This window comes from Hypanus sabinus, chromosome 11 (genome assembly GCF_030144855.1).
Source record: "Hypanus sabinus isolate sHypSab1 chromosome 11, sHypSab1.hap1, whole genome shotgun sequence".
NCBI classification, from domain to species: domain Eukaryota; kingdom Metazoa; phylum Chordata; class Chondrichthyes; order Myliobatiformes; family Dasyatidae; genus Hypanus; species Hypanus sabinus.
Window position 1 is genome coordinate 24,888,281 of NC_082716.1, and position 24,062 is coordinate 24,912,342.

At 41.7% G+C, this 24,062-nt stretch overlaps 1 protein-coding gene across 3 annotated transcripts in view; it reads right to left on the reverse strand.

The window, feature by feature from the left end:
* The window catches only part of LOC132401544 (dihydropyrimidine dehydrogenase [NADP(+)]-like), an 889,454-nt gene that overhangs the window by 448,099 nt on the left and 417,293 nt on the right, over nt 1-24,062 (reverse strand). For all 3 annotated transcript variants that reach the window (XM_059983565.1, XM_059983564.1, XM_059983566.1), the window contains exons 9-11: nt 23,118-23,225; nt 17,767-17,936; nt 2,370-2,580 (exon numbers count right to left, since the gene is read on the reverse strand). In XM_059983565.1, the coding sequence (XP_059839548.1) occupies nt 2,370-2,580; nt 17,767-17,936; nt 23,118-23,225 (489 nt within the window). The remainder of the gene's footprint in view (nt 1-2,369; nt 2,581-17,766; nt 17,937-23,117; nt 23,226-24,062) is intronic.

The following is a 24,062-nucleotide window of genomic DNA, read 5'->3' on the forward strand; positions in this document are numbered from 1 at the left end:
ACAATGTGGATGGGTAGACAACATATCAATGCATCATGCTAAGGGAGGGGTGTCATTGCTCTAAAAGAAATAGATCCATACAATAGTTGAGGCTGGTAAAGTAATATCTGTTATAAAGCATTTTGATAGCTATATGAACAGGCAAGATTTAGGAGCTGAATGCAGAAAATTGGGGCTAGCTGGGTGGGCCCCTTAGTCAGCATGGACTTGTTGAGCCAAAGTGCTTGTATCCATGTTGCATTGCTCCATGGTGGCTCTAAGATTCACTTCCTTTGCATTCTACTGGTGCAGGCATTCGTGCACTGATGTCAGGAGTAATGCGCCAACAGCAGAAATTAAATATTCAAATGAGATAGCCTGGTACAATCATTTATGTACAGCTATGTACAATGCTTAAGGTGTAGTAGTCCCTGTGTTGTAACTAAAGTATAGCCACCACGGTACAATGACTGCATGGCAATCAATCTCATGCATTTAGTAGCTTTCTTCTTTGATCTTAATCTGTCTACTGAGGATTCATTACAACAGACAATAGAGAGGTTTTGGGGCTCAGTGGATGAAACAGGCAATAGCAAATGAAGGGGAAAAAATACTTGGGCTTCAATTCCACCAGCTACACAAGACACTTTGAAGTAACAATTATCTGTGTGTGGTATTCTGATAACATTTAAAGCAGATAAAAATATTAACATTCTTATCAATACAAACTGCCATAACTAATTATGCATCCACGTAATGTGTGTTCAGTTTGCACTTGTTTAAACAGCAGAGATGCTCATTAGCTTTAGTATATCTGTAATGCTTCAATAAATAGTTTAATGGCTGTAATGTTTAACCAGTTTCTGAAGTCTCTGTAATTCTAGCTTTATCAGCTCATTACTGTTTTTTTTTTGACAGTGTACAGATGATTTGGATGCAATTTGATTCCTTTTATCATCTTAAACTCCCAAGATGTCATGATTTACTTCTATGATTAGGGACTACTGAAAAATAAATGGCATAAGCTCAACAATAGAGGGTTAATAGTCATTCTTTAAGAGCCATCATTGTACGTACTTTTACATATCATGATTTTTGGCACAGTTGTTCAATTTAGATTGTTATTACACTTAAGTATGACATTATCATGGATTTTTTTTATTGCCAGTCATCCAATCAGCGATTGGACACATTTTTTTAAAATCAACGTAACATCACCCATTAGACGAAGCCTGGCAAATAAAGATAGAAGAGCTACAGTAAAACAAGATTGCGAACAGCAGTTCACGTGGGAATGTTGCTTGATCATTCAGAAGGTCATTAGGGAAAACTCAAAAACCAATGCTAAGCACTTTCTCATTAATTCCTCCACACTACACGTTAGAACTCATTTTTGTAAGTTATAAATTTGATTCTAAAGGTTTTACTAATTTTTACTTATCTTAATCTATGGTGAAAGGAACAGTATAAAAGGACCTGTTTGTTCAAATGAAGGGCTTCCACAATTAGTTCAACTGAGATCATTTGACCCGCCACTGCAATGTAATATTGCAAGAAATTTGGACTATTTTTCTACAAGTGGAAAGAAATGAACAGCGTGAGAGACTGTATTGGTGCCTGCACAGCTGAGAACTCAAAAATTGCATGATGTTAATGACAGCTGTGTGTTTTCTGTGAGGTTATAAAAATCTGCAGTTGCTGCTTAAGTTTCACTAATCAATTAAAAAGCATAATCACTTAAGAAAATTCTGCTTTACCAAAAACAAAATAGACAATAAAACAATGCTCGGCAGATAGCTCATTAACAGAGTAGTTCTGAGGCTACTCTCAGTTTCACAGTTTCATCACATTCTTTCATTAGCTGAATAATTCTGCATCTCAAATTACTTTGAGGCTATTGTAGAAATCCTGAACTTGGAGGCATTTATCAATAATAATTACTTAGTACTCAGTTCCCAATCAGTACAACAAAAACATGGTAGAATTAAGAATTTCACCTAAAAATATATTGGGGTTATTAGATTTAAGAATTAGGAGATGGTTTGCCTCATGTAAGTTGATATCTAACTTAAGTGTATTGATGAAAGTTCATTGGCCTGAAATATTAATTCTTGTTTTTCTCTCTCTCCAAAATGCTATTTAACCTACTGAGCAATTCCAGCGATTTAAGTTTTAGTTTGGTCCTGGTTAAGTTGTTTTCAATAAATAAATTCAAAGATGGGAATCGAGGTAGTTATGAAGAATCTACAATGAGAATGACAAGGAGAGTTATATTGCTGTCAGTCACTCAAACCAACAGAGAAAACAAAAATACTTCACAATTAATTTTCAAATATTTCTAAACTTGTAACGTAATTTTAGATAAACTACAGTGGTTCATAATTGCTTACCTGAAGGATTGGAGAGGATGGAGCCAAAAGCACTGATGACAACACTTGCTTTTAAGCGAATAACTTGTTCCTCATCTTCAACCCAATCGCCAGCATCATTTTGCTCTGTATGAACAAACTCAATTGCAAAAATGCGCTGACCTTTCAGAATAATTCTTCTTGGAGACATGTAAGGCAAAAACTCGCATTTCTCATGCTTTGCTAGTTCCACCTAATAGGTAAACACAGGAGAGTAAAACAACACTAATAAGCACTGGGCAACGATGACCTTCATTATAATATTAGTGAGAGATGCATTATAAATTCTGAATGTTGATGCATTTACAGAAATGTCTCCATCTGACCATCAATCCTAACGTTGTATCTGATTTTCTGAACCATAAGGAGCAGAATTAAGCCATGCAGCCCATTAAGTCTGCTCTGCCTTTCTATCACAACTGATTTACTGCCCTTCTCAACCCCACTTTTCTGCCTTCTATCCATAACCTTCGACACCCTTACTAATCAAGAACCCATCAACCTCAGATTTAAATATACCCTCTGACTTGCCCTCCACAGCCATCTGTGTCAATAAATTCTGCAGATTTACCACCCTCTAGCTAAAGAAATTCCTCCTTGTCTCTGTTCTAAAGGGATGTCCTTGTATTCTGAGGCTACACCCTGTGATCCAAGATTCCCCCACTAGAGGAAACATCCTCTTCATAGCCTCTTCATTCTTCTTCATTCTTCATCCTCTTCATTCTTCTTTTTTTTTTTAAACTGATTGCGGCAAAGAGGCTAGACTGCGCAGGCACGTGACTAGCGCACCAAAGGTTTAAAAAGACCGCCATATACAGCAGCCATCATCATAGCGGCCATCATCGGAGTGGACTGAGGCAGAGTGGGTCGGCTTTGGCTCAATCAGCTTCGACGAGAACAGGCAGAGGCGAGGTTTGAACGGGGCACAACTGCGCAAGCGCGTGAAAGTCGGCCCGTGAGGCAGCGGGAGAATTTAAAAAGCGAGCAGAGGCTGAGGACGAGCTTCACTCCAGGTGAGGTAAGGCCGGGTAAGCTCCTTCAATTAATCTAATTAGATTAGCAGTAGGTAATGGAGGCAGCAGTTAGGGCAGTTGAGTGCTCCGTTTGCAGTATCTGGGAAGTCAGGGCGAGGACCGTCCCTGATGACTACACCTGCAAAAGGTGCATCCAGCTGCAGCTCCTGACAAACCATGTTAGGGAACTGGAGCTGGAGCTGGATGAACTTCGGATCATTCGGGAGGCAGAGGCCGAAATAGACAGGAGGTAGTCAACCCTAGGAGTCAGGAGACAGGTAGTTAGGTGACTGTCAGGAGAGGGAAGGGGAATAGACAGAGAGAGCAGAGCACTCCTGTGGCCGTTCCCATCAACAATATGTATACAGTTTTGGATACTGTTGGTGGGGACGACCTACCAGGGACAAGATGCAGTGGTTGTGTCTCTGGCACCGAGACTGGACCCTCAGCTCAGAAGGGAAGGAGGGAAAAGAGGAGAGCAGTAGTAATAGGGGATTCAATAGGGGGACAGATAGGAGGTTCTGTGGAAGAGATCAAGAATCTTGGATGGTCTGTTGCCTCCCTGGTGCCAGGGTCCGAGATATCTTGGATTGAGTTCTCAGTATTCTCAAGAGGGAGGGTGAGCAGCCAGATGTCGTGGTCCATGTAGGGACCAATGACGTGGGTAGGAAGAGTGAGGAGGTCCTGAAAGGTGGTTTAGGGAGCTAGGTGCCAAGTTAAAGGACAGGACCTTCAGGATAGCAATCTCAGGATTGCTACCAGTGCCACGTGCAGGTGGGTTTAGAAGTAATAAGATAGTACAGATCAACACGTGGCTGAAGACATGGTGCAGGATGGGGGGCTTCAGATTTATAGATAATTGGGCAGCTTTCCAGGGAAGGCAGGTCCTGTTCCCGTGGGACGGTTTACATCTGAACTGGAGGGGGACAAATATTCTTGCAGGTAGGTTTGCTAGAGAGGCTCCAGTGGATTTAAACTAGGTATGAGGGGGGAGGGGAACCAGAGTGCAAGAACAGAACAGATGTATGAGAGAAGGAAAAAAAAGACAGTAAAGTTCTTTATACTGTTAGAGATAAACAGAAAGGAAGAGATGGAGAATTTCTTAAATGCATTTATTTTAATGCTAGGAGCATTGTAAGAAAGGTGGATGAGCTTAGAGCATGGATTGATACCTGGAAATATGATGTTGTAGCTATTAGTGAAACATGGTTGCAGGAGGGATGTGATTGGCAACTAAATATTCCTGGATTTCGTTGCTTCAGGTGTGATAGAATCGGAGGGACAAGAGGGGAGGTGTTGCATTGCTTGTCAGAGAAAATATTACAGCAGTGCTCTAGGGAGGCTATTTGGGTGGAATTGAGGAATGGGAAAGGTGTAGTAACACTTACAGGGGTGTATTATAGACCACCTAATGGGGAGTGAGAATTGGAGGAGCAAGTTTGCAAGGAGATAGCAGATATTTGTAGCAAGCACAGGGTTGTGATTGTGGGAGATTTTAATTTTCCACACATAGACTGGGAAGCCCATACTGTAAAAGGGATGGATGGTTTGGAGTTTGTAAAATGTGTGCAGGATAGTTTTTTTACTTAGAGGTACCAACTTGAGAAGGGGCAGTGTTGGATCTTCTTTTAGGGAATGAAATAGGTCAGGTGACGGATACATGTGTTGGGGAGCACTTCGGGTCCAGTGATCACAAATGCTATTAGTTTCAATATAATTATGGAGAAGGATAGGACTGGGCCCAGGATTGAGATTTTTGATTGGAGAAAGGCTAACTTTGAGGCGATGCAAAAGGATGTAGAAGGAGTGGATTGGGACAATTTGTTTTAATGGAAGGATGTAATAGAGAAATGGCAGTCATTTAAAGGTGAAATTTTGTGGGTACAGAATCTTTATGTTCCTGTTAGGTTGAAAGGAAAGGTTAAAAGTTTGAGAGAGCCATGGTTTTCAAGGGATATTGGAAACTTGGTTAGGAAAAAGAGAGATATCTACAATAAATATAGGCAGCATGGAGTAAATGAGGTGCTCGAGGAATATAAAGAATATAAGAAGAACGTTAAGAAAGATATTAGAAAAGCTAAAAGAAGATACGAGGTTGCTTTGGCAAGTAAGGTGAAAATAAATCCAAAGGGTTTCTACAGTTATATTAATAGCAAAAAGGTATTGAGGAATAAAATTAGTCCCTTAGGGAATCAGAGTGGACAGCTGTGTGTGGAGCCGAAAGAGATGGGGGAGATTTTGAACAATTTCTTTTCTTCGGTATTCACTAAGAAGAAGGATATTGAATTGTGTAAGGTAAGGGAAACAAGTAGAGAAGTTATGGAAACTATGATGATTAAAGAGGAGGGAGTACTGGTGCTTTTAAGGACTATAAAAGTGGATAAATCTCCAGGTCCTGACAAGATATTCCCTAGGACCTTGAGAGAAGTTAGTGTGGAAAAGCAGGGGCTCTGACAGAAATATTTCAAATGTCATTGGAAACAGGGATGGTGCAGGAGGATTGGCATATTGCTTACATGGTTCCATTGTTTAACAATGGTTCTAAGAGTAAACCTAGCAATTATAGGCCTGTCAGTTTGACGTCCATGGTGGGTAAATTAATGGAAAGTATTCTTAGAGATAGCATACATAATTATCTGGATAGATAGGGTCTGATTAGGAACAGTCAACAAGGATTTGTGCATGGAAGGTCATGTTTGACAAATCTTATTGAATTTTTTGAAGAAGTTACTAGGAAAGTTGATGAGGGTAAAGCAGTGGATGTTGTCTATATGGACTTCAGTAAGGCCTTTGACAAGGTTCCACACGGAAGGTTAGTTAGGAAGGTTCAATTGTTAGGTATTAATATTGAAGTAGTAAAATGGGTTCAACAGTGGCTGGATGGGAGATGCCAGAGAGTAGTGGTGGATAACTGTTCGTCAGGTTGGAGTCCGGTGACTAGAGGTGTGCCTCAGGGATCTGTACTGGGTCCAATGGTGTTCGTCATATACAGTAATGATCTGGATGATGGGGTGGTAAATTGGATTAGTAAGTATGCAGATGATACTAAGGTAGGTGACGTTGTGGATAATGAAGTAGGTTTTCAAAGTTTGCAGAGAGATTTAGGCCAGTTAGAAGAGCGGGCTGAGCGATGGCAGATGGAGTTTAATGCTGATAAGTGTGAGGTGCTCTATTTTGGTAGGAATTAACCAAATAGGACATACATGGTAAATGGTAGGGCATTGAAGAATGCAGTAGAACAGAGTGATCTAGGAATAATGGTGCAGAGTGGAATCTGAAGGTGGAATCTCATGTGGATAGGGTGGTGAAGAAAGCTTTTGGTATACTAGCCTTTATAAATCAGAGCATTGAGTATAGGAGTTGGGATGTAATGTTAAAATTGTACAAGGCATTGGTAAGGCTGAATTTGGAGTATTGTGTATAGATCTGGTCACCGAATTATAGGACAGATGTCAACAAAATAGGGAGAGTACAGAGAAGATTTACTAGAATGTTACCTGGGTTTCAGCACCTAAGTTACAGGAAAAGATTGAACAAGTTAGGCCTTTATTCTTTGGAGCGTAGAATGCTGAGGAGGGGACTTGATAGAGGTATTTAAAATTATGAGGGGGATAGATAGAGTTGATAGGCTTTTTCCATTGAGAGTCGGGGAGATTCAAACAAGAGTACATGAGTTGGGAGTTAAGGGGCAAAAGTTTAAGGGTAACATGAGGGGGAATTTCTTTACTCAGAGAGTGGTAGCTGTGTGGAATGAGCTTCCAGCAGAAGTTGTTAGAGGCAGGTTCGGTATTGTAATTTAAAGTAAAATTGGATAGGTATATGGATAGGAAAGGAATGGAAGGTTATGGGTTGAGTGCGGGTCAGTGGGATTAGGTGAGCGTAAGCGTTTGGCATGGACTGGAAGGGCCGAGATGGCCTGTTGTCATGCTGTAATTGTTATATGGTTATATAGCCACATGATCTAGGCCTTTCAATGGTAACATAGGCTATTTACAGAAAATATTCTTACAAGTAATAAAATGCCAACATGATTGCAACTCATCATGAAAAACTTCCAAGTTCCCCCTCTAGTGTTTGCAAATGTCACTCCATCCGAAACCCACTCCCTTTAAAGCAAACAGGCGATTGCTAAACAAGATAAACAAATGTTCACTAAACGTGATTTTGTTAGATAGCAGATTGTATTTTCAAACTGCACATTCTTTTACTTCTGCTTATGCTTAGGGGGTTTGCTTAAAATTATATTTATTCTCCCTCAACGTGAATATGATCTTTTTCACTGAGAAAACAATCAGTAGTTACCTTCACACGATTTACTTGCACTGTTACTGTCAAGATAAAATATCCAACAGCACATTCCAACATCATATCTTGGATATTTTCATGAATCCTTGAGACCCAAAGTTTGTGGTAGGCCTTTGTGGTGAAATTTAATGGCGCTGAAGACCAACTTGCTCTGGCTCTGAAACCTGCCATGGAGACCTTGGCAATAATGGTTCCCATTGTTGGTTATTATGACTTCTGGAAGTATGGGAAACCAACCAAAACTGGTATACTGAAGCTGTAACGTTCCCAAAGGTCAATGCCAACTCTTATTGCCAAGGCTAACTAATCAGGCCACCTATTAGAGACCAAGAGGTTCTGCAGATTCTGGAAATCCAGTGCAATACACACAAAATACTGGAGGAACTCAGCAGACGAGGCAGCAGTAATAGTGAGGAATAATTAGTCCATGTTTTCATGAAGACTGGAAAGGAAGGGGAAGAAACCAGAACAAGAAGGTGGACAGAGGGGACTTCTATAGATGTGTAGTGGAGAGTATACTGAATGGTTGCATCACAGCCTGTTATGGAAACATCAATGTCCTTGAATGGAAAATCCCACAAAAAGTAGTGGATACCATCACAGGTAAAACTCTCCCCACCACTGAGCACATCTACATAAAGCATTCTCTATTGTATCTAGTGTCCCGATGTGGACTCCTCTATATTGGTAAGACCCATCATAAATTGGGGAACCACTTTGTCGAGCACCTTTGCTCCATCTGCCAAAAATGGAACTTCCCAATGACCAAAATTTTAATTCTGATTCCCATTCCCGTTCTGACATGTTGGTCCATGAGATCACTCTGAGGATGGAGATGCAAAACCTTATATTTTGTCTGGGTAGCCTCCAACCAGATGGTATGAAAATCAGTTTCGGCTTCCTGTAAAAAAAAATCTCTCACCCTAGCTTCTATTCTCCACTCCAGCCTCTTAGCTCTTCACATCTATCACAACCCCCTGGTGCCACTCCTCTTCCTCTTTGCCTAATGGTCCACTCTCTTCTCATATCAGATTCTTTCCTACCCACCTGGCTTCACCTATCACCTTCTAGCTATCCTCATTACCCTCCCGCCACCTTATATTCTGGTGTCCTACCCCTACCTTTCCCACTGTGAAGAAGGCTCTTGACCCAAAACACTGACTGCTTATGCATTTCCATGGATGCTGCCTGACCTGCTGAGTTCCTCCAGCATTTTATGTGTGTTGACTTGGGTTTCATTGTATTGTCAAGGGGCTAATTTTATTTGAAGTAACATTCAACAATAGGATTAGGAAGACAGACACAAATTGCAAAACTTTGGTGAATGCCTACTACATTAAAACATAAAGTTTAATATTGCTAACCAGTTGCTGAAGAAATTGTATCTCATTTTGCCTCTGATCAGTTCTTCATTGGTTTTGTTGAATGAATGTTTATACATTAAAAGTCACTCATCCTTAAGAGCAATAATTATTGAATTATGTTCATATAAGTGCTGATTTAACAAAATATACACCACATTAGATTCTATTTAGTTCACATTCCCATTCAAATTGCTATCAAACAAGATGGTTAACAGAACTAGACACCTTTAAGAGGTTATCAAATTAATCCAATGAATTCTAATCCGACTGTAATAATTAAAGAAATCTTTACAAATGCTATGTAGTCTGGCATGGATGTTCCAAATGAGAAACACATTACAATGAACTATAAATAGTCAGTGCCAGTTATTATATATTTCTTTTTCAAAGCAGAAAATATTGGTTACATCATAAAACTAATTTATCATTAGTAGTCAAGATGACCTACAAGAACAGTATAAATTTTAAAGGTCAGTTTACCATCAAACCTTAATCTGACTATTCAATTTCTTGACAGTGCAGATTTACAGTTATTAACAAAATCTTGCTTATCCTCTCATTTTAAATCAATTACTTCCAATGTATTGAGAAATTCTGTGGCTCTCTTTAAGCAGAATCATGTTTATTATCACAGATATAAGCCATTAGATTTGTTGTTCAGAGCATCAGTACTGTGCATAAATGTGTACATTAACAAACCAATTTATTTCCCAGGAATCTGTCAAAAGTGTGGCATAGCTAACCATGTAATAGTGTGGAGGGCTGTCAGAAGTTACAGCGGGACATTGATAGGATGCAAAACTGGGCTGAGAAGTGGCAGATGGAGTTCAACCCAGATAAGTGTGAGGTGCAAACATGAGGAAATCTGCAGATGCTGGAAATTCAAGCAACACACACAAAATGCTGGTGAAACACAGCAGGCCAGGCAGCATCTATAGGAAGAAGCACAGTCAACGTTTTGGGCCGAGACCCTTCATCAGGACTAACTGAAAGAAAAAATAGTAAGAGATTCGAAAGTAGGAGGGGGAGGGGGATATGCGAAATGATAGGAGAAGACCGGAGGGGGAGGAGTGAAGCTAAGAGCCGGAAAGGTGATTGGCTAAAGGGATACAGAGCTGGAGAAGGGAAAGGATCATGGGACAGGAGGCCTAGGGAGAAAGAAAGGGGGAGGGGAGCACCAGTGGGAGATGGAGAAAAGGCAAGGAGTGATTGTGAGAGGGGGCAGAGAGAGAAAGAAAGAAGGGGGGGAAATACATACATACATACATAAATAAATAAATAAGGGATGGGGTAAGAAGGGGAGGAGGGGCACTAATGGAAGTTAGAGAAATCAATGTTCATGCCATCAGGTTGGAGGTTGCCCAGACGGAATATAAGGTGTTGTTCCTCCAACCTGAGTGTAGCTTCATCTTGACAGTAGAGGAGGCCATGGATAGACATATCAGGATGGGAATAGGACGTGGAATTAAAATGTGTGGACACTGGGAGATCCTGCTTTCTCTGGCAGGCAGTGCATAGGAGTTCAGCAAAATGGTCTCCCAGTCTGCGTCAGGTCCCACCAATATATAAAAGGCCGCACCGGGAGCACCCGATGCAGTATACCACACCAGCCGACTCACAGGTGAAGTGTCGCCTCACCTAGAAGGACTGTCTGCGGCCCTGATTGGTGATGAGAGAGGAAGTGTAAGGGTCCCCAAATGGTGGTGAGGGAGAAAGTGTAAGGGCATCCGCCCGCCACCCCACTCGGGATAGGGCTCCCCTTGTCCTCACCTACCACCCCACCAGCCTCTGGGTCCAACGCATAATTCTCTGTAACTTCCGCCATCTCCAACGGGATCTCACTACCAAGCACATCTTTCCATCCCCCCCCCCCTTTCTGCTTTCCGCAGGGATCGCACCCTATGCGACTCCCTTGTCCACTCATCCCCCCATCCCTTCCCACCGATCTCTCTCCTGGCAGTTATCCTTGTAAACGAAACAAGTGCTACACCTGCCCTTACACTTCCTCCCTCACCACCATTCAGGGCCCCAGACAGTCCTTCCAGGTGAGGCAACTCTTCACCTGTGAGTAGGCTGGTGTGGTATACTGCGTCCAGTGCTCCCGGTGCAGCCTTTAATATATTGGTGAGACCCAACGCAGACTGGGAGACTGTTTCACTGAACACATACGCTCTGTCCACCAGAGAAAGCAGGATCTCCCAGTGGCCTCATATTTTAATTCCATGTTCCATTCCCACTCTGATGCATCTATCCATGGTCTCCTCTACTGTCAAGATGAAGCCACACTCAGGGTTGGAGAAACAATACCTTATATTCCATCTGGGTAGCCTCCAACCTGATGGCATGAAAATTGATTTCTCTAACTTTCGTTAATGCCCCTCCACCGCTTCTTGCCCCATCCCTTATTTATTTATTTATTTATCCCCCCCCCCCCTTCTATTCTTTCTCTCTCTGCCCCTCTCACAATCACTCCTTGCCTTTTCTCCATCTCCCTCTGGTGCTCTCCTTCCCCTTTCTTTCTCCTGCGGCCTCCCATCCCATGATCCCTTCCCTTCTCCAGCTCTGTATCCCTTTTGCCAATCACCTTTCCAGCCCTTAACTTCACCCCACCCCCTCCTGTCTTCTTCTATCATTTTGGATTACCCCCTCCCACTCCTACTTTAAAATCTCTTACTATCTTTTCTTTCAATTAGGCCTGACGAAGGGTCTCGGCCCGAAATGTCAACTGTACTTCTTCCTATAGATGCTGCCCGGCCTGCTGCGTTCCACCAGTATTTTGTGTATGTTGGTAAGTGTGAGGTGGATCATTTTGGTAGGTCAAATATGATGGCAGAAAATAGTATTAATGATACGACTCTTGGCAGTGTGGAGGATCAGAGGGTTCTTGGGGTCCGAGTCCATAGGACGCTCAAAGCAGTTGCACAGGTTGACTCTCTGGTTAAGAAGGCATAGAGTGCATTGGCCTTCATTAATCATGGAATTGAGTTTAAGAGCTGAGAGGTAATGTTGCAGCTATATAGGACCCTGGTCAGACCCCACTTGGAGTACTGTGCTCAGTTCTGGTCACCTCACTACAGGAAGGATGTGGAAACCATAGAAAGGGTGCAGAGGAGATTTACAAAGATGTTGCCTGGATTGGGCAGCATGCCTTATGAAAACAGGTTGAGTGAACCTGGCCTTTTCTCCTTGGAGCGTCAGAGGATGAGAGGTGACCTGATAGAGGTGTATAAGATGATGAGAGGCATTAATCGTGTGGAAACTCAGAGGCTTTTTCGCAGGGCTGAAATGGTTGTCACAAGTGGACACAGGTTAAAGGTGCTGGGGAGTAAGTACAGAGGAAGTGTCAGGAGGATGTTTTTTAATTAGAGAATGGTGAGTGCATGGAATGGGCTGCCAGCAACGGTGGTGGAGGTGGATACGACAGGGTCTTTTAAGAGAATTTTGGATAGGTACATGGAGCTTAGAAAAATAGAGGGCTATGGGTAACCCTCGTAAATTCTAAAGTAGGGATGTGTTTGGCACAACTTTGTGGGCCGAAGGGCCTGTATTGTGCTGTAGATTTTCTATGTTTCTATGTAATTTATAAGTAGGCCCCATCTGAATTGCGCCATTATTACATACTTCTTCCTGTGCTGTTTTAGATAAAAGAGCGCATCTTAAGAGAGCAATTAATTCATAATTCAGAAATATTTTATCCTTCTGTTGGTCTCACTGCCTGTTAATGAACTATTAAAAGTGTAATGACACCCTACTGTAGAAATTGTCAAGGCAAATCGGGTACAGTGTTGACAACATCATAACTTGGTGAAATCATTGATTTTTCAAGGTAGCTAACATCTTGACTACCTAACAATAATTAACTTAGCACCAAAATTTCAACTCATCTATTTTGTGAGGAGGGAGATTATAGATAGTGTTAATACCATCAGAGAAAATAGTCCATATAACTAATGAACTATTAATCAGACTCTACTTAAAGTCTTGACCCTTTAATTTTGATGCTATTGTACTTATACTAGAAGAAGTTCAAAGAACAATATTCAAAATGCAGGTCATACAGCATCTATGGAAAAGAGTAAACAGTCGACATTTCTGGCCGAGACCCTCCATCAGACTGAAATGGAAGTGGGGAGATTAATTAAGTGGTGGGGGGAGGGGAAAGAGGCTGGCAGGAAGGCGATTGGTGAAGCCAGGTGATGGGAAAGGTCAAGGGCTGGACAAGAAAGAATCGGATAGGAGAGGAGAGTGCATTATAGGAGAAAGTGAAGGAGGAGGGAACCTGGGGGAAAAATAGGCAAGTGAGAATAAGTTAGAGGTAAGAGTGAGGATGGAGAAGGGGGTGGAATTCATGCAATCAGGTTGGAGGGTACCCAGAGGGAATATAAGGTATTACTCCTCCACATTAAGGGTGCACTCATCTTTGCACAAGAGGAGGCCATGGATCGACATGTTAGAACTGGAAAGGAAATCTAAATTAAAATGTCTGGCCTCCGGAAAGTCTGGCTTGTGGCAGATGGTGCAGAGGTGCTCGGTGAAGCGGCCCACCAATTTACAGTGGGTCTCACCAATGTCGAGGCGGCCGCATCGGGATCAAATAGACAGCTCCAGCAGATTCACGTGTGAAGTGTTGCCTCACCTGGAAGAACTGTTTGGCGCTCTGAATGGAGGTGAGGGAGGAGGTGTATGGGTAGGTGTTGGTGTATTCGTTTGCAGGGATAAGTTCCTGGAGGGAGATTAGAAGGATCGGACAAACGGACAAAGGAAACGTGGAGGAAAGCGGATGGGTAGATAAAGATATGTTTAGTGGTAGGGTCCCTTCAGAGATGGTGAGAGCTGCAGAGGATAATATGTTGGATGCAGAGGCTGATGGGGTAGTACATAAGTACAAGAGGGACTCCATCACTATTACAAAGCAGGGAAAATGGGGTGAGCACAGGTGTATGAGAAATGGAGGAGATACGGGTAAGAGCAGTATCAAGAGTAGAGGAACGGAAACCTTGATCTTTAAAGGAGGAGAACATCTCTGATGTCCTGGAATGGAAAGCCACATCCTGAGGAACAGATGTGGTGGAGGCAAAGAATCTGAGAAAAGGGAATAGAATGTTTACAGGAATTCGAGAGTGGGCAGATATAGTCAAGATAATCATGGGAATCAGTAATTTTATAAGAGATATTGGTTGACACTTTGTCTCCAGAGATGGAGATAGAGATATCAAGAAAGCGAGGGAAGTGTCAGAGATGGCCCAAGTGAATTTAAGGGCAGGGAGGAAGTTAGAGGCAAAATTAATTAAATTGACGAGCTCAGTATGGGTACACGAAGCAGTACTAATTCAGTTGTCAATGTAGCAGAGGAAGAGTTGGGAAGTATAACCAGGGAGGCCTCAAACATCGACTGTCCTACATAGCCAACGAAGATTTAGGCAAATCTTGGGCCTAAGTAAGTGTCCATGACTATCCCTCAGGTTTGCAGAAAGTGGGAGGAGCCAAAGGAAGATTTCTTCAGGGTGCGGACCAGTTCTGCCAGGCAGAGGAGGGTGGAGGGGGAGGGGGATTGGTTGGTTCTTCTGTCAAGGAATAAGCAGACGACCTCGAGGCCTTTATGATGGGGGATAGTAGGGGCTGAACATCCATGGTGAAACTGAGGCAGTCAGGGCCAAGGGAATTGAAAGTTACAGAAAAGATCGCGGGCACAAGAAATATCGTGGATGTAGGTGGGAGGGAGCTGAACCAAGGAGAAAGATTAGAATTGAGATACAAGGACATGAATTCAGTGAGGTAGGAGCAAACAGAGACAATAGGCCTACCCGGACAGTCCAGTTTGTTGATCTTGGAGCGGAGGTAGAACATTTCACAACATCAGATGTGTCCTCTTTCTTTAAGGAACAGGGTTTCTCTCCCTTTGCTATTGATGCTGCCCTTACCCATATCTCCTCCATTTCCTGTATGTCTGTGCTTACACCATCTTCCCTGCTTGTAATAGTGATAAGAGTCACTTTTATCCTTACCAACCACCCCATCAGCCTCTGAATCCAACAAAATATACTCTACAACTTCTGCCATCTCCAAAAGGACCCTACCCCTAAACAAATCTTCACCTCACAATCAGGTTTATCTGTGCCTGCTCATGCTGTTTCTATGCCTGATGCGAGAACCTACACACTGGATAGAAGCTTCCTTCACTGTGCTATCAGAATTTGGAAAAGCCTTCCAGATGCTGTGGCTGGAAACATCTGTGACAATGGGGTCCAAGCGTTCAGGAGTCGAGTGCACAAACACCGATCGTCTCTGGGAGGGAAGTCACGTGCTTCTTCATAAGCTATTATGAAGGGGACCAAGATAGCAATGCTTGGTTGTCCGCAGGTAGGGTTAATACCTGACTTTCAAGAGCACTTGTGAGTTATGTTCTGGCTGGACTTAGTCCTTAAACTGCTGGAGAACAGTGCGGAAAGATCGGGTGCTGTTTTCTCCTGGTAGGGATTAGTTTTTAGTTCCAAGTGCTCCTTTCACATTTTGTCACCCTGTAACCTTCTCCTTCAAACTTTCTGAATAATGGACATGTGTATAAATGTCTCTCTCCAGCAGACTTTACCATGATCATCATGACTCCAGTATTTCTACTATATTTTAATGTTTTTTAATTGTACATATGATATATTTATGTTCTATCACTGAGCAGCAATGAACCATCTGATTAGCCTATCAGAGTTCTCTTTGCAGACTAGTTGACTTGATCAGCATTTCTAATCTGGTTATTGTTCATGATTGCACTTAATAAAAAAAAACCTCCTCCCCCCTCAGCTTTCCACACAGATTGCTCCCTCCACACTTCTCTAATCTATTCACTCCCCCTCCACTAATCTCCCATCAGGCACTTATCCTTGCATGCACCCTAAGTGCTACACTTGCCCATACACCTCCTCTCTCACTTCCATCTTGAGTCCCAGGTAGTCCTTCCAGGTGAGGCAACACTTCACCTGTGAATCTGCTGGGGTTGTATTTTATGTCTGGTGGTCCCAATGTGGCTTCCTTTACATTGGTGATACTCGTCATAAATTGGGAGGCTGCTCCGTTGAACATCTTCGCACCACCTGCACAAGCAGGACTTCCTGGTGGCCAAACATTTTAATTCCCATTCCCATTCCCAATCCGGCATGTCAATCCATTGCCTCCTCTTGTGCCAAGATGAGGTCCACCTCAGGATGGAGGAGCAACAACTTATATCCCATCTGGGTACCCTCCAACCTGATGGTATGAATATTGATCACTCCTTCCAGTAAATAAAATCCACCCACCCCCTCCTTTATTCCCCAGTCTAACCTTTTAATTCTCACTGTCTATTACATTCCCCAGTCCCCTCTTCCTTCTCTTTCTCCAATGGTCCATTCTCCTCTCCTATGCGATTCTTTCTTCCCCAGCTCTTGACCTTTGCATACACCTGGCGTATCCATCACCTTCCAGCTAGCTTCTTTCCTCTCCCAACACCACTTCATTTGGGCAACTTCCCCTTCCCTGTCAGTTCTGAAGAAGGGTCTCAACCTGGAACATCAAATGTTCACTGTTTTCCATAGCTGCTGCCTGGCCTCTGAGTAGCTCAAGCATTTTCTATGTGTTGCTTTGGATTTCCAGCATCTGTAGCTTTTCCTGCGTTTGTAACAAACCATGTTTAGGTTTAAAATAAATGAACTATTAAGTCAAGGAAAGGGAGCAAAATAATTTCAGACCAAAGAAATTGAAGGTAAAGGAAATCACAGATTTTATGACGATGAAGCATCAGCAGTTCTAACTGATGCACCATCAATAACTCTCTCTGAGACGTAAAGGCGAGATATCGGCTTTATTGACTGGAAGAAGGAACAAGCAGTGAGTGACCACCATACTACATCCTGGAGACTGAGAGGCCGGGCTCAGACCTCAATCGCCTTTATCCAGGGGTCTGTGGGAGGAGCCACAGGAGCAGTCAGCAGGGGGCGTGTCCAGACAGGTATATGTAGTTCACCACACTAACACAACAGATCTGTCTGATTAAAAGGGAATATATGGTAGCTAATGAGTCTTTGGATAACATATCCTGGAGCTCTACAATGGGAGCACACCACTTTATTGCACAGCTGACTTTATAGAAGTTGCTTCACAACTCAATGGAGAAAACTGGAACACAGTAATTCATATCCTAACAGAAAGATGGAAACAATAGTGGAAGGTTGATGCACTGACTGTGGGCAAGTATATTGTACAGAACAAACAGCTCAGGACGCACTACAATACAATAGCAATTACTCGATTAGAACAGGATTCAATCTTGCTGCAGTAAAATAAACTTCCTCAGTTTCTAATGATCAATTCTTGCTATAATTTAGTGACTTCCAAGACAAATTTAAGAATGCTGTTCTTGTATTTACTATAAATTGTATGACTCAAAAACATACTAATTAAGACAAAGTGCTATTAACTTGATACAAAAAAGACAACTTTATTAGAGATATTTCCTGTGATTTCTAATGGAAACTGAGAAAGGATCAAAAATATTATCTCTGGAATAGAGTTGTTAGGCAAATAACAACTAAGTTGTCTTATGATGATCTTGAGATATTAAGTAACAGGGCACACAACTTAATAAAGAAAATGCTTGCGATCCATGCTCCATCTGGTGAGCCTGATTGTATTAAATCCTGAGTGTTAAAGCTTGTTGAATTTTACCTCCTCTGGGACAGCCCTGATATTGGTAAATCCTTTTCTAAAAACCACAAACACACGGCGAGCTCCACAGCGTAGTGCAGACGTTGCACAGTCGAAGGCAGTGTCTCCAGCACCAAGTACGACGACTGAGCCTTGCATTGATGGCAGACCAGGCTGACAGGCGCACATTCCTGAGAGAAAACAAAATGGCTTTCTTTCAGAATGCCAGAAATTGAAGTAATTTCAAGCATCACACATTTTTAATGATTCAAAGTGGCATTTTAAACATGAGCAAACTGTGCACACATAGGATGAAGTATTAGTGCAATCATTAACGTATACACAGTGTACGTCTGCTGGAATTATTCAGAGCAAGCAGGTTAAGATATCACTCAGTGTATAATCACAAACAAGAAAAATCTGAAGATGCTGGAAATCCAAGCAACACACACAAAATGCTGGAGGAACTCAGCAGGCCAGGCAGCATCTAGGAAAAGAGTATAGCCAACATTTCAGGCCAAAACCCTTTGGCAGGGCTGGAGTATAATGTTAATTGGACCAGAGGACTGGTGTATAATGTTAATTTTACAACATACCTTTCTCAGAGCTCCAGATGATGCCCCCTATCACCTTGCATTATTATGTTTGTGCTCAGCAGCAAAAAGGTATAACTTAAAGATATCATCAGCTTCTTCCAGATCAATTTCTATCTGACTCCTAATGGGACTTACTATGATTGCAGAGGTCTTCGGAGCTTTATGAAGCACTTTAAGGATTTTGGAGCATGTGGGGGTTCTGTGTTACAAAATCTGAAAGAATCTGAGGACACTGCATAAACTGGCTGCATTAGCAAGTATTCTGTAGGAATACCGCCTGCAGAAGGGATTGGGAAATGAACACAGGCAGCATGGGAAGTATTTGAATGCAGGGGGTATAGAAGGGGGATCAGGTTTGTCGGAAAGAGCCCATACGCAGTGTAGGTGTCTAGGAAACAACTCTAAACCTCAGCAAGCAACAACGTTCAAGACACTTGAGCTACAAGGCACTTTGAATAAAATCTGCCAGCTGAAGCAGGGATTCCTCTGTAAATGGCTATCAAGATGACCATGATAGTAACCCTCTACACATTTGTCTCCTTCTAGTCTGGGAGTATCACCTTCGAAATCCAGGTAATATTGTACCGGATTTCCAGCATCTGTGTTTATAAGTTGTTGAGATCCCCAAGCCAAATTGCATTTTATTCTTCCTTACTGAAAGAGATATGTGGCTTTATTATGATTGTAAGCACTTTCATACCGGATTGGATTCACACCTATTACTTCACAGGCCAAACATGTCAACCATGGCTTATACACGAACTAAAGGAAGCATTCCATTCTCTCAACAATCAGCTCATGTATTATCAAGGGCTGCAAATTATAAAGGTCAGTTGCTGGTATCTGGGTTGCAAGTATGATATCTTAGTTCTGCATCAGTCGAAAGCTGAGTTGCATACATACAAACCACAAAGTCGTAGCAGGAAAAGAAGTGGCATCTACCAATGCCTTGGAACATAGCTCTGGTGTACACCCCTGCACATCTGGCAGGCACATGGTAGACAATCTCACCATTATGCAGGGACACACACTGTGAGCACAAAGAACGGATTTTAAAAGATTAGCTTTATTTCTCACATGTACGTTGAAAGGCGGAATTTACGTCAACGACCAATGCAGTCCAAGAATGTGCTGGGGCAGGCCACAAGCAGTGCCATCCTTCCACTGCCAACATAGCATGCCCACAACGTACAACCCGTACATCTTTGCAATATCAGTGCGGGGAGATTGGAGCAATCGAAAAAAAAACACCAGTCATGGCGAGAACGTACAAACGTTTTAATGACAGCGGCAGGGATTGAATGCTTGTCATTGCTGGTGTTAAGATTATGCTAACCACTACGCTAACATGCAACCAAATATGGTGGAAGGGTAAACATAGGTCAAGGGAGAGAAAAGGATGAGGTCACCTTGTCCAGATTACATAGGGAACACTCATCTAAATGTTCTGCCTGTAAGCACAAACCACTTCTGCTTTCATCAGTAGTCCTACAAGTTATCCCCCTAATATTACTGACTACCATAGCATCAACTTGATATAAAACCAAAAGTCAAACCAACCACAATCAACACTCCAAATAAACTCTACATAAAAGCATTCTTGTTAGTTTTTGCATCATGTTCTTCACGCTTGTGCTCGCTGACCAGATATCTTTTCTGTCCGACTGTTCTTTTGCAGCCAAACCAGTGTCTACAGTGTCAAGGACTGGGTGGTGAGGGGAGGGGGATGTTGCCGATAATCAGTTGAATTTGGAGGATAATCTTAAACAGTTCAGCAGCAGAGGAATGGAACACTACAGGATGATCTCCAGTGGTCTAGGCTCATTGTCTCTCAGGCGACAGGCAGTGGGAGGAAGAAAACTTCTTAAAAGAACGCAGCACATCAATGCTGCACATTACAGAGCTACTTACCTGGGCTGGAACCTGTCTTGTGACCTGCTGGTGGACAGATGGCTGGAGTGTTTTGTGACCCTCCAACCCACTTCACGTCCAATGGCAAATCTGAACTTGCAGGGCAGCAAGCTGATCCTGCAAGCCAACAACTTGAGGGTTGGCACCAGCACTGAAACATCAAGTGTCTGTTGCCTGTGGCACAGCTGAACATCATACTTAGATCTACCATGAATTAATGCAAGTGGCCACCATTTCAGTGCTAGAGGTTCTCTGTTCAAAGTTTTCCGCAAACACCTGCACTATTCCCTAAATTACATGGTTATATGTAGTTCAGTATTGGTGTTAGTGTTATCACTGGTGAGGCTTTAGTGAAGAGATTTTCAACACACTATGCCTTTATTCACTGAAGCTCAGAAGATATCTAAACTTACATACAACATTCTGAGGAGACTTGATACAGTACATTGTGTAGGGATGTTTCCAGAAATAGAGGGTCTTCTTTCATCCCAAAGCATTAACCAATGAGAAAAGAAGGAATTTCTTCTTCAGAATGCTCATTATTCTTAGAGTGCTCTACTGTGAAACCTGAATCATTCAATATACAGTCTAAACACAAGAGGTTCTGCAGATGCTGTAAATCCAGAGTAACACACACAAAATGCTGGAGGAACTCATAAGGTCAGGCAGCTTCTACGGAGAATATCAGGCATCTATGGTGCTGATGAAGTTCTCAGCCTGCTCGTCAACTCTTAATTCCTCTCCATGGATACTATCTGACCCACTGAGTTATTCCTGCATTTTGTGTATGCCATTTTGTGTATTGCTGAGATGGGCATTTTTTTTTGGTCTGTAGTAGAGTCAACTGATATGAGGAAAGGTGGGAGGTGGAGTGAAGCTGAGATCATGATCAGATCAGCCGTGGGTTCAATGAGTAGCTGATGAGGCTTGAAGGACCCTCCAGCCTACTATCCCTATTTGGTGCTCAGCTCCCTGACCTGGTTACAACTTATCCATCAGAAGATGACATTCACAAGGGCAGGGCTAGAGGTTAGCTAGGGTTAGAGGAGAGGGGAAAGTTATAGCTACACAATTGTGCACTTGCACCTTTGCAGTCAGTGGAGTTTTCAGGATAATGAGAAGAGAAGATGTTATAACAATGTCAACCTCGGATTATTCAACCCTGTCATTGTCAATGTTTGTGAGGGTCACATAATCACATGATGTGATTGCTATGCTTGATATAAGCATGTATTGTGAGATGTGAGTGTGAGCTAAGTATACAAGGATAAGGTGAAGCACACAAGTCCAATTAGATCACTATTATTGTAGCTGAGACAAATAGGGCACTGCTAGTATTGAGTGGATAGAATATGGCAATTGATTCACTGTGACCATGAACATATGCAAGAAGTCATTGAATCTACCGTGACACTGCAACAGATCCCTAAGTCTTAAGTGACTCGGCAATTCCAATATAGTCTGAGCATATGTCTGGAGGTCCTCCCAGGAAAACAGAGGGCTTTGTCACTATTTCCCCCCCATTTTCACTAAGTCAGAATTTGAAAACTTGGAGATTGCTTCTTCTAAGTGGTGTAATTCTTCACCATGTTCCAAGTCGAATTCACTCCTGGATGACACAAAATGACCTGATACAAGGGAGCACATAGTCCTTTAAAAAATCCAGGCTAGCTTTAAGCAACATAAATCTGGTTTCCCTTACTAGCTAGCTCTTCATGGTATCAGTCCACAGCCAATGAACAGCACGCTAAGACTTTGATGCTCAGAAAAATCACAAGCAGATTGCATAAAGTTGCTGTGCAGTCTGCATTGCAATCAAGGGGTGTGGATTACATGCCTTTGCAGCATTCCTCACTGGATCTTACAGGCTATTCAATTTAGTCCCCAAACTATTCATGCCTGCCATCACAAAGACACAGGAAGATACTTAAGTAAATTGTAAAGCTGTAGATTTTATAATATAGAGATGAACCATATTAGTATCAAATTATTCTGTTTCAATGCAGGGCATTTTTATTCCTTTTAAAATGTATTCATATACATAATTTCACACCCAGCACCCTCAGAAAAGAGGCCTATTATTTTATCTTCTATGGATGACTGCAGGCTACATTGAATTGCAGATTTCAGCAGAAGATATCACATACATTACACTGAAGCAATCAAAAGACTCAATATCTAAATAAATCAGAAAAAGAAACTATTCGTCTTTGATCTTAATGCCTTTTTATTTTGCATCATGCATTTAGTTACTTTACTTTTTGAGGACAATGTCCTTAGGCCACTATACTGATTTTCTTGTCCTTGTTTTGTTAGAGAATGTACATATTTCGCCAGATGTTGAAATAGACTGGCACCGAGGAATAAAGAACTTGATTATTTTAGATTATAAGATCTCTACAAAAATTCCAAAAGTTGTCGATGTGCAAATTCCAAAATTCAAAGTAAATTTATTATCGAAGTATGTATACAGTATGTCACCATATCCTACCCTGATATTGATTTATTTGCAGGCATTCACAGTAGACCAAATAAATGCAACAGAGTCAATGAATAACTACACACAGACAACGTCTGACAAACAATCCAGGTCTGCAGTCCTGTTAGAAAACTATAAATTGAAAGATACATTTACATTATACATGATAAAGGAACTTCGCTGACAGTTCTTTCACAAAATAAAAGTTCTAACATTTTATAAGCAAGTGTGTGTAATTTTATCTAGCAATAACAATGTATTATTTAATTTATGGGCATGGCATTTTATGTTTGCTTAATCATGTTAGAAAATTAATGATAAAGAGACCAAAAAAAATCTAACTTTAGCACTTAATTCTAAAATTAAAATTAAACCGTAAGTTCTACCTGTTTTGCTGGCTTTTGCAACGAGGGGCAGGAATTCCTTCGATGTGTAGAAGCCATGTTCCACTGTTAAGCCTTCAAAGATGAGATCTCCATTTGGCTCTGGTAAACCTATTGAAATGTAGATTGCTTCATTAAATGATAATGCACAAAGTATGAGTTCTCTGCAGTTCTTTGCATCTTTAAAACAAATAGGATACTTTCATAATCTTTTTTACTGCCTACAGATGTAGACTGATAATTTGCAAAAAGTATTTCTCTAATAAATTGGCTGTCTGAAAGGACTTCTATACTTGTTAAATTCACTGGATTCCAGTTAATCAGGCAATTGGTTAATCAGGACAGCCAATTATTTGGGAAAACTATTAAAGAAAAAGCACTAATCAAGAAAATAGCCGGAATTCCCTTTGTTTACTTGAGATGTCATGCCATTTAAGTGGGACAGGAAACTGTTGCCAAACAGTATCAAACTAGTATCAGCTGTGTGCACATGTGGCCATTAGATACTACACAGAGTTTAGAAAAAACAGTTTTTAAATAGTGTCTGTTGCATGTGTTTGTGTTCTTCAATCAGTGATTTTTGTCACCGATAGTTGATGAGAAATAAGCAGTAAGACAATTCAGAACTGTTTTGCTCACTGCGACTTCAAGCATTTAGGCTTGGAGATGCCAGAAACACCCAGGAGTGAAAATGGAATGATTTCACTTCTTCAACAAGTTAAGGCTATAAAGAATTTGAAAGTATCAACAATAATATTGACTGTTACAATGAAAATGAAGATTTGGAGGATGCAATCATCAAAAGCATTGTATGCAGTCAATCCATTATCTTCACCAGGTGTCTACACTGATTTTGTTCACTTACAGTCAATCAAAATAGCAAGGCAGTGTACACTGAATGAATTCCTTCATTGACAACTATTAGGAAAAAATTCACAAGTTTTATAG